This window comes from Centrocercus urophasianus, unplaced genomic scaffold, assembly GCF_019232065.1.
Source record: "Centrocercus urophasianus isolate 14NV4802_14NV808 unplaced genomic scaffold, USGS_Curo_1.0 seq_27, whole genome shotgun sequence".
NCBI classification, from domain to species: domain Eukaryota; kingdom Metazoa; phylum Chordata; class Aves; order Galliformes; family Phasianidae; genus Centrocercus; species Centrocercus urophasianus.
In genome coordinates this window covers 7,355,007-7,372,856 of record NW_024884833.1, presented here as the reverse complement: position 1 = coordinate 7,372,856, position 17,850 = coordinate 7,355,007, and the positions used below count along the sequence as shown (strand labels likewise).

The 17,850-nt window shown below is 40.8% G+C and overlaps 1 protein-coding gene and 1 pseudogene across 2 annotated transcripts in view; both read right to left on the bottom strand.

The window, feature by feature from the left end:
- SMC5 (structural maintenance of chromosomes 5) overlaps positions 1-17,850 on the bottom strand; it is a 61,487-nt gene that overhangs the window by 3,349 nt on the left and 40,288 nt on the right. For both annotated transcript variants that reach the window (XM_042826782.1, XM_042826783.1), the window contains exons 16-21: positions 15,041-15,164; positions 14,037-14,159; positions 6,544-6,669; positions 2,506-2,601; positions 2,026-2,130; positions 1,736-1,855 (exon numbers count right to left, since the gene is read on the bottom strand). In XM_042826782.1, the coding sequence (XP_042682716.1) occupies positions 1,736-1,855; positions 2,026-2,130; positions 2,506-2,601; positions 6,544-6,669; positions 14,037-14,159; positions 15,041-15,164 (694 nt within the window). The remainder of the gene's footprint in view (positions 1-1,735; positions 1,856-2,025; positions 2,131-2,505; positions 2,602-6,543; positions 6,670-14,036; positions 14,160-15,040; positions 15,165-17,850) is intronic.
- On the bottom strand, positions 8,004-9,505 carry LOC122164635 (annotated as a pseudogene).

Sequence of the window (17,850 nt, the reverse complement as noted above, 5' to 3'; positions counted from 1 at the left end):
ATTATGTTGTCCCATGAATTCAGAGACAGATGTTGGTGCCATGGCAGTAGAATTTGAATCTTCCACCAGTATTCCATTACGTGCTTTTGCTGTGCAACAGATGGCAGCAGAGGGGCAGTCAGCTGAATGGTGTTTAACATGGGAGCGCATTTGAACCATAGAATGGCTGAGGTTGGAAAGGATCCTTTAAAGATCCTTGAGCTCTTCCAAAGGTTGTGACTGAATTCTCCCATGGGGAAAAAAATTGTACCTACTGACATTTATCGACACCCACTGAACATTTATGGAGACAAAACAGTGGATGCTAGCACAGTGAGGCACTGGATCACCTCTGCTAGTACAAACTTTCACAAGTGTGGCATGCAGGTTCTTGCTCATCACTAGTGAAAATGAATATCTAATGGTGGTGACTATGATGAAAAACAGTGTTCTGTAGCTGAGAATTTGCTCTATCAAATTGCGCTGTGCTCTTTTATCTGTAGTAATTTTCATGGAAATAAATAGGAGGCAGTACTTTCAGAGCAAACTACATACTTAGCCCCAATTCACTTTGCTTTTAAACTGCTTTACTGTTTTTCTCTGCATTCTTTTCCACTTTGTTTTTAGGTAAAGGATGGTATTTGTGTAAAAGAGAACTGTCTTTGTAAATAACTTTCAGAAGAATTGAAAAGCCCCTTCTCTTTTTATGCCCCACCACTTCATACTAGCTCTGATACACTCTTAAGCACTGTTCACATACAAAACTTTTCCAGTTACTGTTTTGTCCCAGACAGTAAGTAACATTTCACATATTTTTAGAGCTGCTGGAGTAATTTACTGCAAAACAAAAAAACAGCAAAAAAAAAAAAAAGAAGTACATCAACTATTAATGCTGCAAAATGCATGCAGTACCTAAAAAAAAAGAATATTTAAGGTCACCATTACAGCAGTTAGTTTAAAACAAAACAACCAATTTCTCTTCAACTCACTACAATGAATATCACTCACTCCACAAAGTACCACTGGAGCTTAAAACTTTTCATCAGAGGTTAAGCATCAGTAATGATGCAACAGGCTGATTGCTACTGCTTCAAAACAGTCAAAATGCCAAAAGCTGAGAAAAACCATAGACAGAATTAAATCATTAAAACTGTACCAGCTTTTAGCCACTAAATCGTAATAGAATAGCAAAATCAGCAACAACATATACACACAGAAGTATATTAATAACATAACAGATTTACAGGTAAAGTAAACACAGTGCCTCTCACTGAGCCTTGTAAAAGAGTAACAGAGAAGGAAAAAAAATCAGAACTGAAAGGCACAGTTCCACCTAATACAGTAAAAAGAAGGAAACACAGACAATGTTCTGAAATTTCAGATCATGCACTGCTCACTCACTGCTTTCCCTGAAGGCTATTGTTTTGGCAGAACGTAGAAGCACTTTCAGAAATTCAAGATCTAAAAGAGCATTCTCAAAATGAATCTTTCATGAAAAGAATAAAAACAATCCTGTGTTTGAGAATGCTGCATAATTTATTCAACTGTATGAAGCATCCAAACATCAACGAGTTGAAGTCCTATGCAACTGAATAACGACTCATTTTCATTTTATCAGATTTATCAGTCAGTTCTAGCACACCAGTTAAAAAAATGGACTTTAAACAACATCTTCCCTACAATCCAAATAAATACTGATTAAATAACAAATTACCAAGCGAATGCGATATTCTTCTAGGTGAAAACTCAGTCATACCTCATTTTCCACATGAAGATCAACTTCACCAACACTTTCCATAGAACTAAAGAAGCCACTGAATTTCTCATTAATGCTCTCAACCATCTTTTTCAAGGGGTTTAACCATCTTTCTTTTATCTAGAAGTGAAAACATCTATGTAAAATAATTTTCTGTGATTTTTCTTTAGATATTAATAAAAAATATAATTACAGAAGCTAACATCTCACTTTATGCTCAGTTATTTTTGTACTCATGTTCTATTCAGATGAAGACATACTAATACAGAATTGCTAATTTCAACTGTTACCTCTGAAATACTTTGCTTATAGTTATCCAATTCCTTTTTATTTTCTTCTATGTCTTCCATCAACTTTTGTATTTCCTCCATTTGCTTACTGCATTCTTCAACAACCTTTTAGAATAAGAATGAAAAGTATAGACAAGGTTTACCAACTCTAACAGGAATTGTAAAAATATTATCCTGCTCAAACACAATCATGTAACTGTTACACTGTACAGTGAAGAAGACATTTCCAGCTTTAAGGCACATAAACTGTATTTCTTATTTCAGGTTACTTCAACTTTTAAAAAGAAAAAACAGGCACAGAACACACTGTTCTTTAGGAAGAATCTATTTACAATTCTAATAGATGCAGAATCTGGCATTTACACACTTTGTTTCTGCTGTCTAGCTTATTAAACCAAGAAATCTAGTACAGAGTGGGAAGCAAGTACAATACGGGTGGAAGAAAAGGGAAAGAGGGTGGAGAGAAAGAAGTGAACATACTGAAGCACTCAGGCCTGTGAAACAGGAGACCCTTGATTTCTCTTCATTCAGAAAAGCATCTATTTCCTCCAATGTGTTTGGAAGTGTCTGAAAAGCCTAGAAGAGAAAAGATGCGTGCATTTAACATCAGTGGTAATGAAGAGCTCATTTACTAAAAAGAATTCAATAAGCCTGCAAACATTCAATTACTTTTTTTCAGGATGCCTCATGTTCAAAATTTTAACACAGCAACATTTCCTCACAAACTCTTCTGGACAGAGAATTACGTCCACAATGCCTATCAGAGATACACAGTTAATTGCTCCTTGTTTGCTAACTTGTGTAGATACAGGCACTCAGACGCAGCTTAAGCTAGGGCTATGTTACTTAGGCTGTACAAATGCTGCCAACAGCTGTACAGAACTTCAGGCAGGTAACCAGACAGCCCAGCTTTAAGTGCTTTCACGTTACTCCCTTTAAGCAAGAAGCTAGAATAATACGGTCTTTCTGTGAATACAAACCTAAAAATTTGAATTGAGATGTCAGATGATTTTTTCTTTTCCCTACACACAGAACAAAGTCAGAGTAACCCAGCTCTAACAGTCTCGCTACTGGAAGATGCTTTGGAAGACCAAATAGAATGACAGGATTGTTAAAATTGAAAAAGATGACTAAGATCACCTAGTCTGACTGTCAACTCACCACCACCATGCCCACTAAAACATGCCCTGAAGAGCCTCATCTACACATTTCTTAAACGTCTCCAGGGATGGTGATTCCAACACCTCCTTGTGCAGCTTGTTCCAATGCTTACTCACTCTTTCAGAAAAGAATTTTTTTCTAATATCCAACCTGAACCCCTCTCTGGAGTAGCTTAAGAATGAGAGGTAATGGACTATCTCTAATTACCTAGGAAAAAAGGACAAGTCCCATCCTGTCCCAACCACTTCTCAGGCAGTTGTAGAGAACAATAAGGTCTTCCCTGAGCTTCTTCTTTTCAGAAGAAAAAAAAAGTGTTGTACCACAGAATGGCCTGGGTTGAAAAGGACTTCAAAGATAATCTAGTTACAACTGACTGTAGGCAGGGTCTCCAACCACCAGACTGCCCAGAGCCACACTCAGCTTGGCCTCAAATGCCTCCAGGGATGGGGCATTCACAACCTCCCTGGGCAACCTGTTTCAGTGCCCCTCTACCTTCTGTATAAAAAACTTCCTCCTAATATCTAACCTGAATCTCCCATTCCCCCTTGTCGTGTCACTATCAAACCTTGTAAGAAGCTGTTTCCCCTTGCTCCCTTCTAATATTGGAAGGCCACAATGAGCCTTTTCCCCAGAGCCTTCTCTTCTGCAAGGTAAACAAGCCCAGTTCCCTCAACCTTTCTCCAAGGAGAGGTGCTCCAGCCCTCTGATCATCTTAGTGGCCCTTCTCTGGACCCATTCTAAGAGCTCTACATCTTTCTTGTGCTGGGGGCCCCAGGCCTGGATGCAGTACTCCAGATGGGTCCCCACAAGAGCTGAGTAGTGAGGCACAATCACTTCCCTCTCCCTACTGACCATTGCCCTTTTAATGTAGCCCAGAACACAGCTAGCCTTCTGGGCAGCAAGCTCACACTGCTGCCTCATGTCCAGGTTCTTGTCCAGTCCTCTGCAGAGCTTTTCCCAAGGGGCTTTTCCCTCAGCCTGTATAAATACCTGGGACTGTCCCAGCCCACACGAGGCACCTTGCACTTGGCCCCATTGAACCTCGTTAGGTTCTTACGGGCCCACTTCTCCAGCCTTCCAGGTACTTTTTGTTGGCTTCCCTTCTCTCCAATATATGGACTGCACCACTCAGCTTGTTGTCATCTGCAAACTTGCTGAGCATGCATTCAATTCCATTGTCTTTGTCACTGATGAAGATGCTGAAGAGCACTGGTCCCAAGACCAACACCTGAAGAGATAGCTTGTGACCGGCCTCCAACCAGAAACAGATTGCAACCCTTTGGCTGCGACCAGCCAACCAGTTCATAATCCATAAAGTAGTTAATCTTTCAAATCCACACATCTCCCATTTAGAGAGAAGGAAGAACTAAACAACCCCAGTTCCTGTTGCCAGACCACATACAACTTATGCTTCAGACCCTCCATCATATTCACAGGCCTTCTTTGGACACGTTTCAGGGCCTCAACGTCTTGTAGCGTACTTTCCTACACTGACTACATTATTTCTGACGCAAGCCAGGATGCTGCTGGCTTTCTTGACCACCTGAGCACACCACTGGCTCATGTTCAGCTGTCCATTGACTAACATCCTCAGATCCTTCTCCTCTGTGCAGTTTTCCATCCACACTGCCCCAAGCCTGTAGCACTGCATGGGGTTATTGTGACCAAACTCCAGGACCCAATACTTGGTCTTTTTGAACCTCATACAATTGGCCTCGGCCCACTCATCCAGCCTAACCATTTCACTCTATAGGCCTTTCTATTCTCAGGCAGATTGACACTTTCCTCCAGCACTGTTTTATCTGCATACTTATTGAGGTTGCACTCCATCTCCTCATTCAGACCATCAATAAAGATACTAAACAGGACTGGCCCCAGGACTTAACCCTAGGAAACCCATACCTCATAACCAGTCAGCAGCTGGATTTAACTCCATTCACACCACTCCCTGGGCTCAGCCATCTAACCAGTTTTTTATCCAGTGAAGACTACATGTCTCAGGCATGATCTGCCAGCTTCTCCAGGAGGATGCTGGGGAAGACCCTGTCAAGGGCTTTGCTAAAGTCTCTGCAGACTACATAAACAGCCTTACCCTCATCCTATGGACAGGTCACCTGGTCAAAGAAGATCCGGTTTCACAAAACTGTGCTGGCTAGGTCTGATCCTCTGGTTGTCACAGATGCTGCATGACTGCACTCAAAATGATCTGTTCCATGACCTTCCTCAACACAGAGGTCAGGCTGATAGGCCTGTAGCCCCCTCAATTCAATCTTTCTTGTAGATGAGCAACACGTCTCCAGTCATATGGAACCTCCACAGGTGACCAGGGCTGCACATAAATACTGGGAAGTGACTCAGAGAGCACTTCTGCCATCTTCTTCAGTACCTCTGGGTGGATCCCACCTTGCCTTGAAGACTTGAGATCATTTAGGTGTAATAGCTAGTGACTAACTGATTTCTTCTGAATTATGGGCGGGGGTTATCTGCTCCCCATGCCTGTCTTCCAGCTCAGGAGGCTGAGTACCCTGAGGATAACTGGTCTGACTACTAAAGACAGAAGGCAATGAGTTCCTAACCTGTTTCTTTACCCTTGGTGGTAATGTTCCCTAATGTATCCAATAAAGAATGGAACTTCTCCTTGGCACTCCTTCGGTCATTAATGTATTTGGAAAAATGTAACTTTAGTTATCTTTTTATAACAGTGGCCAGATTTAGTTCTAGTTAGACTTCTGCCTTTCTAATTTTCTCTCTGTATATAATAGCAACATCCTTGTACTCTTCCCAAGTTGCCTGTCCCTTCTTCCAAAAGTAGTACACTCTTTTTTAACCCAAGTCTTAGCAAAAGCTCCCTGTTCAGCCATGATGACCTTCCTTGTCAGTTCATTTTCTGACACACAGTAACAGCCTGTCCTAGCACCTCTGAAGTCCTTCTTGAGGGATGTTTTGCCTTTCTGGATCCCTCTAGCCTTCGGAATTGTCTCCCAGGGGACTCTCCCAACCAACATCCTAAACAGTCCAAAGTCTGCCCTCCGGAAGTCCAGTGTAGTTTCGCTGACTCCGCTTTTCAGACTTCACCATGAATGGAGAACTCCATCATTTTGTGGTCACTGTGCCTAAGATAGCTTCTGATCACCACATCTCCTTCTCTGTTCATAAAGAACAAATCAAGGAGGGATCTTCCCTTGGTAGGGAGGATCTTTACCAACAGTCATCTTTACCAACAGTTTCAAGGTAACGTAAATGATCTTTGCTGGTACTTTCCAGTGTTAAGTACAAAGTATTACTTGCTGAAAAAATTAGAATGGTGTATGTTATCCAAAATGTAAGAGAAATACAAAGATTTATTTTTGTACATACTGTTTGAAACTCTTTTGGAAGATGCTGATCCAGATTCATATTGCACATCTGTCGAGCTTTTTTCAGCAACTCCTTGCAGTTCTCTGTAAGCATCCGCTTTCTCTCATCCAGTTCAAGAAAACGTTGCTGTTAGAAAATATATTAAAATACACATATATTTTACTTCACATTTCCTCTTGCTGGCCACTGTTGTCTATGAACTTTCATTAAATTTGACTGGTTCTTTAGAAATGTACTGAACATCTAAACTTTACAAGCTGTTGTCACACAGCTGAACTTCAGTTCTAACCAGTGGTGACAACAGCTTACTAGCAACAAATGCTATTGAAATCAATAAAGAAATCAGAAATCAAGACTGCACAAAATTTAAAAAAAAATCTTCATTTCAACAAGTAGAATTTAGTCTGGCTTTCTGTTCAAAGTCAACATACATGAAGGTAAATTAATCAAAAGCATTTTCTTGTAATATAACTAAATTTATTTTTCCTGTAGACATAGATACTTTTTTGTAGCTTCAATGTGTCTATTACTTGACAATTTTACATTAAATTTAAAAATAAACCAAAAAAGCAAACTAAAAATAAACCGAAATATAACTACTTGTGAGCATTATGTTTTATTTGCCCCCATCTAATTGCATTATTTACATGGCAGAGATTACTTGAAACTGTACAGAATAAACCTCAATTACATAATTAGAAATCCTCCATTTGCTGTTTCATATTCTACTTCTGTTATACAGCTAGCAAAATAGAAAAAAAAACTCACAGTATTAAACCAACACTGAAAAGTAAGTGAAAAGCAGTTTTTGCTTTTGTACAGTCCTATGATTTTTATAATGCAATGTGACTGACCGTAACAGCAGTTGAAAATTCAATTCAGAAAACACAACACTTATATAAAGCTCTAAGCTAAAGATTATCTTTAAAATTGGTATTCAAGCAAAAAACTTGGGAGAGTGCTTCTGACTCCACAACTCTCACTCATTTCCCTCTGCACACAGACCTGGCCTCACATCTGCTGCTTTGACACACAGAGTGGGACAACTGTAGAATAACTGTTACTGTCTCCCAGTTCAGGTGCACACAGCTGCAGAGAGCTAGAAGCTGCCAATTTAGAAGTGAAAAAGAGTACATACCTGAAGACTGAGTTTTGAGTTCAAGTTATTTTACTCTACTGCTACTCAGTGACTGATTACACTTGCAATCCACCTTTTAATAGACAGTTACATAAGAGGCATTCACAAAATCCTAATTCAAAATCCATCTGAACACAATTTTGCTTCAGAATTTCCTTCTAGCAGTTTGAAAAGTCTAATCATATTCCTACACTTCAGAGTGCTTTATCTCCCCATTTTTTAAATTGTTTTGTATTTTAGTTAAATATTTCAGCCCCCCCGTAGGGAGGGGGGGGGGGGGGGAAAGTTCATTTAGAGTTTATACAGTTAGATATATATTTATTCCACATTTTACAAATACAAGACAGCCACTTACTTTCTAGCAATTTAATTAACTTTTATTTACTGAATGCAACAGATGTCATAGTAACAGATGTGATCATGAGAGAATTTGGGTTATTGTTCTGTACGGCATGTATCAACTCAGAAGTCCTGTTGTCTCAAAACACAAAGGAAGCAGATTCTACATTAGACATAAATGTCCCACTGTCTTCATAACCACACTGTAAAGATTTTTCTACACTATCCTGGAGAAGTAAAGAAATGTCACATAGGCAAGAAAGGCTGGCTTTATTGCTACGCTGATAAGATAGGAATAAGTGGAGGATGGCCATCCTTCTTGCCAGAGCCAACATATTATTTCATTCTGGATTAACACAAATTAAACTGTACACCGCAATACTTACATTCTATTACATATCTGTGTATGTCCAATTGTACATCTGAAAACAGTACTTTAGGAACATTTTAGAAACTTCTGAATTAAAACTAGTCTGTATTTTCAATCACAAAAATTTAAAAGCCGGTTGACTTCAGTAAGGTTGTGTTTGACCTCTTCATAACGAGGCAAACGATCCACTGAAAGGCTACACAGCCATGCCGATCTGGTTGGTCAGCTTGAAGTACACACTGGTGATCTCAGCCACTGACAGCTGCTCATGGCACACCTTCCTGGCAGAGATCATGGGCACATACATGGCCAATAGGAAGTGGATGTGTGGGTACGGCACTAGATTGGTCTGGAACTCCATCAAATCAACGTTCAGAGCCCCATCAAAGCGCAGCGAGGCTGCGATGAAGGACACAATCTGCCCCATCAGCCTGTTGAGGTTGGTGTAGGTTGGGCACTCAATGTCCACTCTTCCTGCAGAAGATGCAGTAGATGGCCCAGTTGTCCCCCATGAAGGTGTAGCTGGAATGCTCTGGCACGGTGTGGGAGATGAGGATGGAGTTGTAGGGCTCCACCACAGCCATGGACACCTGCAGGGCTGGGCAGATGGAGAACTCCAGGTTGGACTTCTTCCTGTAGTCAACTGAGAGGAGTTCCATCAGCAGCGAGGTGAAGTTGGAGCCAGTACTACACCCCAAGTTATGGACCACAAGGAAGCCCTGAAGCCCCACGCACTTGTCTGGCTTGCAGATGCGGTCCAGCACCAAGAGATCATCCTTGTCAATGCTGTAGTGCCTTTGGGTGTAGTTGGTGGCCGCATCCTCCTTGCCCATAATTAACTGCTCAGGGTGGAAGAGCTGCCAGTACGTCCCCACGCTCACCTCACCTATCACTGTGAGCTCCAGGTCCACAAACACAGCACAGGGCACGTGTCTGCCAGCCCCCGTCTCACTGAAGAAGGTGTTGAAGGAGTCATCCCCCCCCCTGCAGATGGTCTCATCGCTGGGTATCTGACTGTTGGTCTGGATGCCATGCTCCAGGCAGTACAGCTCCCTGCAGGCAGTGCTGATCTGCATGCCCGCTTGGCCCATGTGGATGGAGATGCACTCACACATGGTAGCTGCTGGCTCTTCATTGGTGGTCAGGTTCTTCACCGTGTCTGCCAGGAGAGGAGCTGATTCCACCCCACTGTAACAGTGGAACAAGTCCGAGACCTCCACATTAAACTGAATGCACATAGGTCTATGGGGCCAGATGACATCTGTTTTAGGGTTCTGAGAAAGATGGCTGATGTGATTGCCGAGCTACTCTCCACTATACTTGAAAAATCATGGCTGCCCAGTGAAGTCCCCGGTGACTGGAAATAAGAAACATCACTCCCACTTTTAAGAAAGAGTTAAAGTATGACGCTGGGGAACTAAAGGCCGGTGAGCCTCAACTCTGTGGCTGGGAAGATCTTGAAACAGATCTATCTACAAGCTTTATTAAGGCACATACGAGACAAAGAGATGATTCAAGACAGCCAGCATGGCTTCACCAAGGGTAGATAGTGCCTGACCAATCTGGTCACCTTCTATGATGGAGTGATGGCACTGGTGGACAGGGGAAGGGCAAAAGATGTCATCTATCTGGACTTCTGCAAGGCCTTTGACATGGTCCCTCACCACATTCTTCTCTCTAAATTGGGGAGGTATGGATTTGAGAGATAGACTGTTCAATGGATTAGGAACTGGCTGGCTGGACGCAGCCAAAGGGTTGTGTTTAATGGTATGACCAGGTGGAGGCCAGCCACGAGCAGAGCTCTGTCCCTTCAGGGGTTGGTCTTGGGACCATCATCTTCAGCATCTTCATCAATGACAGACAATGGCATCAAGTACACTCCTAGCAAGTCTGCAGATGACAACAAACTGAGTGGTGCAGTCCATACACTGGAGAGAAGGGAAGCCAACAAAAACAACCTGGACAGGCTGGAGAAGTGGGCCCGTGAGAACCTAATGAGGTTCAATGAGGCCAAGTGCAAGGTGCTACATGTGGGATGGGACAGTCCCAGGTATCTATACAGGCTGAGGGAAGAACCCCTCAAGAGCAGTCATGTGGAGAAGGACTTGAGAGTCCTGGTAGACAAGAACCTGGACATGAGGCAGCAGTGTGAGCTTGCTGCCCAGAAGATCAACTACATCCTGAGCTGCATTAACAGAGCAGAGGTCAGCAAGGAGAGGGAAATGATTGTCCCACTCTACTCAGCTCTTGTGAGGACCCATCTGGAATACTGCATCCAGGCCTGGGGCCTCCAGCACAAGAAAGACGCAGAGCTCTTGGAATGATTCCAGAGGAGGGCTGGAACACCTCTCCTTGGAGAAAGGTTGAGGGAACTGGGCTTGTTTACCTTGCAGAAGTGAAGGCTCTGGGGAGACCTCATCGTGGCCTTCCAGTACTTGAAGGGAGCGTATAAACAGGAGGGGGAACAGCTGCATACAAGAGTGGACAGTGATAGGGCAAGGGGGAATGGATTTAAAATGAGACAGGGGAGGATTAGGTTGGATATTAGGAGGAAGTTTTTCACACAGAGGGTGGTGTCACACTGGACAGGTTGCCCAGGGAGGTTGTGGATGCCCCATCCCTGGAGACATTCAAGGCCAGTCTGGATGTGGCTCTGGGCAGCCTGGTCTGGTGGCTGGTGACCCTGCACATAGCAGGGGGGTTGAAACTAGATGATCATTGTGGTCCTTTTCAACTCAGACCACTCTACGATTCTGTGATAGGCAGAAATAATATTTTGAATAGACAAAGTTACTATGAAATATAGCCCAGAAAGAGCTTCAAATTTGTTTCAGCCAACAGTGTAAGAACCAACTTGGTGGTTCCTTCAGTAAAGGTTTGTACAAGTGCAGGGCTTTGATTACAGCTTACTGAAGTCAAGAGCAGGATACACTTATATTCTGCATTCTCAATTTGCATTCTGTTGTGCTCACCAATGGCGCAATTGGTTTTGTGCAAAAAGTGAAGCTGGTTATAGAAAATACACTACCACTATCCAACGTCTTCTCAAGAATTAGTGTCAGAACACTTGGCTGGTGGCAGTAGTTAATTATTTCAAGTTTGTAAATTTATACAAAGGAAAACAGATTTTGCATTTTAATGAAACCTGACTTAATGAGCAAATGCTGCAACGTACATACTAACATCAATAATTTAAACAAGTTTGCAACAAATGAACCTAACAAATAACAAGCTATCAAAGCAAGAGAATTACCAAGACTTCTTCAAACAATCACTGTGAACGTGTAGGCAACTCTGCCAATTATCTAATAAGCAGATGGGACTAACTATCCTTCCTGATGCTCAATACAGGTAACAAACACAGATTTACTTCTTTGGTTCACTAAATAAACACAAGATGTTATTAAATAACACCATTGTTCTGACTTGTACTGAAATGACAAAACATGAACCCCAGTTAACTTGTCTTGTTGAAAAAAGTGCACTGTTCTGGCCTTTTCAAATCAGTAGTTTAAAAAAAAATTGGGGTCCACTACACACACTGCTCTCTCCACTATATGCCAGTGCCAAGCATTCACAAAAGGAACATGTGGGATCTTCTCTTAGACGTAATAAGAAGGGTCTCTGTTTGTTTCAAATATTAATCAGACGCTTACTTAGGTATTACTGAGCCTCAAAATTTCTTGGCAGATAAACATCATGAAGAAGTGCTAAGCTTCTTCAGTTGATTCCCACCGTATCAGTTTCAATTAATGCATCAAAACCAACACATGACCTACAGAAGTATCTGACGATCACAGAAATCAATAGCCCCATAATCATAACAATTAGCTTTTAATTTAGTTTCATTATATAGCTTCTTTTCAACATACTTATTTCTGTTTAGTTTTCTCCTTTTTGCAGGCTTATTTTATGAAAGCATGCAGCAATTTTACACAAAGCACTGTGGTGGCATCCTCAAGGACAGCTTTGGAGCAAGACTATCTTCATGCAAAACTGCTGCAGGAAAAAGATCTCACAGACAACATCGCTAAGAAGACAGAGTGCGCAATTTAAATACAGTATTATTTTAAACAATACCTGATTTGATATGATAATGTATAATTTGGCTAAGTTATAGAGACTTTGCTCTGTTAAGGCAGAATATGAGACATACTAGAGTGTATAACATATCATCCACAGTGCAACACAGCAAAGAGAATACCTAAAAAAGAACCATGAGGCTTAATTCAAAGACTCAACATGTTGCATTTGGGGAAGCATGGCTTTGGACTTTTATGTAAGTGAAAACTTTGAACACACTTGAATACTCAAAAGAGTTTTCCTCCACAGCCATTAAATTTCTGGAAAGACTGATCACTAGGTTTACTAATTAAAGGACTGGGGTTTTTAATGTTTCTAAAATCAAGTAAAGCAACCACCACAAATAGAAGTTCTGATATAATTTCCTCCACTTAAGTAGCTGAATGCAGCATCAGAGACTAATAGGACCTCAGCTGACCCAAGCACCTGTTCACTAAGCAATGAGGCAATCCTTCTCTAACCAAGAATCATCAGAATGTTTACCTTACATACCACTTACTTATCTGACTAGACATCTAGTTATACAACAACTCAAAGCTGATCTCTAAAGGGTGAAGAACATGGGAACAAAACCAAAAAGTATTAAATACATTTACAATACAAAGTGACAATACAGACTATTCCATGAAGTTCATGGCTTTATAAAACATTCTTACTCCTTACCAAGCTCAGCAATACAGCAATTCAGATTGGATTTTGAGTAAGTCTGAATAACAGCTACATCATATAAGAGATCTGATCCAACAGTGACCTTCCAGGCAACATCCTGGATTTGCCTCTATCTGCAAGTTACTTTTTGCTTAAGTTCTAATTTTCCTAGTTTTCCTGCTAGTGATAATACCTGTACTCTCCAGTAGTATTTCTAAATATATGCTCAGGTCATTATTTCTCAAAATGTATAATCATCCAAAATAAAAATCACTTGCTTTTCAATTCAACAAAAAAAATTTTTTTTTTTGTCTATCAGACTAAATTAGCACAAGTTATAGTAAACCTTACTCACTAAATAAGGAACAAACCTACCATTCTGGAGCTGTATGTTGAAAGACTGCTTGTTTACTAAATAAATACAGAAACTGATCTCCAAGCAGCAAACCAATACACTAGAAAGAACAACTTCATCAGCTCCTCAGAAACTGCCTTTTTATCAAAATTCCTATCAGATTAATGAAAGGACTAGTAAACACTAGTAATCAAAGAAAGAGTAAAGCAGCTCTGCTGCATTCTAATGCAATGTGTTTTGGTTCATCATGATTCTGCACTGACCACATGGGTTGGGTCCCCTTGTCCATGACAAATTCAGAAGAAGAACATTTCCAAAAACCAGCTAACCCTTCTACTCAGACTAACAAGGACATGACAATTGATGAAGTTCTCATAGAAGTTCATTGAAAATCTTTAAATGTGTAAATCAATCAATCAAACCACAGAAATCAAGGCTGAATTAGCAATATTAATATACATTCCTAAGGAATGTCACAGAAACTTCCTCTTCTACACTATAAAGGCTTTCACAGAACATAGTTTCATTGTAGATTTCCCACTATTCACAGAAATACTAACCTCTGAAGCTCGCAGCTCTACACTTGCTGCTTTGTACTCTGCTTCTAGTCTGTTCTTCTCAGCATCCACTGCAGTGCTCTGAAGGATGAAATCTGCTTTGCGGATGTTTAGTGATACATAATTCTGCATAGGAAAACAAATAATGTGTTTTTCAGCTGCCCCATTGATCAACTCCTCACAGTTTTCTAGTTTTCTGCATGACACCATATAATATGGAATATCCCTTCGGTCAGTTGAAATCAGCTGTCCTGGTTCCGTGCCCTCCCAGCTCCTTGTACCCAGCTCCAGTCCAATCAGTGGCATGGCAGTACCAAAAGCTGAAATGCCCTTGGCTTTGTGAGGCACTGCTTAGCAAAAACTGAAACATCGGCATATTATCAGCACTGTTTTTCTCCAAAAGCCATAACATAGCATCATATCACGCACTACGAAGAAAATCTTTCTTCAGCTGAAATCAGTACAGAAGAACTCAATTGTAAGAGAGAAATCTGTTACACAAAGAAAATAGATTAAATTTAAGTTTTCTTAAAAAAAGAAAAGAGTTTGTGACAGTTTAAAACAGACAGGTTATGGGAACTACTTCATAGTGCTCTTGTGTAAGGAGTATCTTCCCTACTTTTAGCAGTAAGGTGGACGTTTAGAGGGCCTGTAACATTTTTTTTTTCCCAGTAAAAAAAAATATAAAAAAGCAGATTATAAACTGAGAAGAAACAATCTGCATAAACATGCAGTACTCTGAGAAAGTACAAAGAAATTATTGCACAGTCAATTCCTGTGTTCACAAAAACACAGTGAAAGTCTAAACTGAAGCCAGCTAATGATTTATAAATTGAGTCAACAACAGATAAGAAAGTGCAAGTTTATAAAAGCTTCAAAAGAAACCTATCTTCAAGCAAGATAGCTTGCAAACATTTGCAATGACACATTCATATATTGCATTACTCCTACTCATAAGAATTAGACTTTTCACAGTATTGGAACAAACACCAAGAAAAAATACATACCTTTACATGACACATTAATTCTGTAACAAGTTTTGCTTTCTGAGTATTTATGGCTCTGATCTTTAGTTTTGCCTGTTGAGATTCGTTTTCTAGGTTGATAGGATTTTGTTCCAGCTGTCTTATACTACAGAAGGAACCAATATACAATTAATCGTGATTAAAATAAATTGCAGAAAAATACCAAAATTCTTAATCTCATATGTCATGAACCAACAGCTGGCAAGAATAAGAATTTGCAATTCTAAACATTTTGAATACATCAGAGGCATTTTCTATCCAAGCATCCTAAGAAAGTTAAAATATCAAAAAATCATAATTAGAGACACTTTAATTTTGTTTGCTAATGGTATCACTGAGAAATCATACGCTTTCTATACATTTCAGACTTAAAAAATCAGTGCAAACATGACATTAATTTACTGCTGCTACTTTCTTGAAACAATACAGCACAGGAGAGTTAAGGAGGCTTGCTTAATTCTCACTACACATTCTAAGAAAAAACTCTGCCCCCAGCTTTCCTCATTTACTGCAGAAAAGCGGAGTTTTCATTCCTTTTAAATTCCCCAAAGCACAAAATTACAAAGAACTTCAAGAGAAGAGTACGCATAGCTGCAAAACATTTTGAGATCTTCAAAAAACACCAAGCCAGCCCAAAGAACAATCCAAAAAACTTTAAAACCATCTTCCCATTTTGATCCCTCGAAAAATGCTGGAACAAGTACACTCTGAAAACATTTCTGGGAGCATGAGGAAGATGGTGATCAGGAACGGTCAGCAAGCCTTTACCAAGGGCACACAGCTGACCAACCTGATTGTCTCTCACACGCAGAGGTATAAGCAAGTGTTTGTTCTATAGCAAAGACCATGCCAGACTTGCTGGCAACTAAATGAAGTTGTCTGGGAGCTCAGGGTGTGCTTCTCACTCTAAAGGAGACCACAGAAGCTGGGTATCAAACAGGACTGATAAGAACATCTTGAAGTTCAGCACGAAGTGGAAAGCTGAGGTACAACTTCAAGCAGCCTGGTTTCAGTGGGTTTCTATGTTCAGATGCCAGCAACTGGGGAGACTGTATCTAGGGGTAGCTACTTGTCTGAGCCCAGCTGCTGATGGGATCTATTCTGCAAATACGTATTCATTTAAGTCTCATTAAGAAACTTCTGCTCTGCTTGTATGGAACACAGTACTGGTGCTGTCTGTGTTTATGTGCATGCTGTTATCTGTCTGCTTGAGCTACGCTGCTCACCATGCATAAATAAGCACATACCTATGTACAGCAAATACATTCTGAACCTCACTAGCAGGTGGACATAGGAACATTAAGTTACATAAGCTTCACACTTGTCTTGGTCTGGCTCTGGATCAATTCCCCTAGCATTTAATGCTGTCTCTGACAGCACGGTTGTACTCAAGTTTGGAAACAGCAGTCTGGATGCATGAATGACCAGACTTAAAAAAAAAGACAAAAGAAGTGGCAGAGGGATGAGAGGCTTAGGGTCATGATTATTGTGCTGTTTTCTGTCTGGAAGCCAGCATCAAGTTGGGTACAACAGAAGTCGGGCACAAGAGCTATCCTGTTTGAAATTTCTGCCAGTAACCTGGTGGAACAGAGGAATAGAAGGCACTCCTGTCAAGTTTTCAGAAAACATTAAGTTGCAGGGAAGCAGCCTGTTTGTTCTTCAGAGAGACCTGATGAGGCTGGAGGAAGAGCGGACAAAAAGCTGATCAGATTCTGCAAGGCCAAGTTCTAAGTCCTCTCCCTGGAAGAAAGCGAACAAAGCAATAATACATGTTTGACAGTAAACTGAGCATAAGCCAGCAGCGTGCCCTGGCTGCAGGAGCAAGAACACAAGCAGAAGAGAGATTTTTCCTCTGTGTTCGGTATGTTGAGCACTCATTAGATCACAAGTGGTGCACTTAGTTTTGGCTACAGCAGAAGACCTATAAGAACAAGATGAGAGTGCTTAGCTTGTTCAGCCTGGAAAAGAATAGCTTCAGGAGCAACCAAAAGCAACCTCTCACCATCCATCCTCTGCAGGAAGTGATGGACTTGAAGGAATCAGGCTGTTACAAAAGACACGTACTGGAAGGATGAGAGACAGGGGACTTAAGATGAAGCAAGAGGTCCCGAGAGGATGACACTCAAATTTTTTTCCTCCAATAAAAACAAACATCTTGTGCAGCCTCCACAAATGTTTTCAGTTTTGAAAGGACAGTCTCCAGCACTGACCACGCATTAAGAATATTGACTACAGATCACCTCAAGTTCCCTCTGCAACCTTAATGATTCTTATAACTTACCTTTAAAATTATACACAGTTTTGTTTAGGTAATCACTTCAATTAGAAACATGAATATTTACAAGGTTATATTCAATGCAAGGCATTATTTAACTCACTTGCATCTCTAGTGCAAATATGCACAATATGCAAGAAGATCTGTAAAATCCTTGTCCGTCACTGTGTAAGAACTGCTTCCCTTTTGCAAAATTAAAGAGTGCAATTATTTTCTTCCAAAGAGAACGATTTAATCAGTATTTGCTCAGTTGGAGGATCTACCTCCTCCCTTCAAGCTGCATTCTGTGTTCTAGTTGAACACCATGACAGTAAATGAATATGTATGTACGTAAGTAGGACACCTGAGATCAAAACCTGGCTTTGAAGCTAAGCTCACATCCAGTTTTAAGGATAGCACACTGCACAGCTACTTGGCTACTGTGACTGTGCAGCAGTTGGCTCTGGTCCCTCAGTAACAACACTACAGCCCTATGGCCATGTTGGTCTTTTTGAACACTTCTTTCAGTTTAATGCAT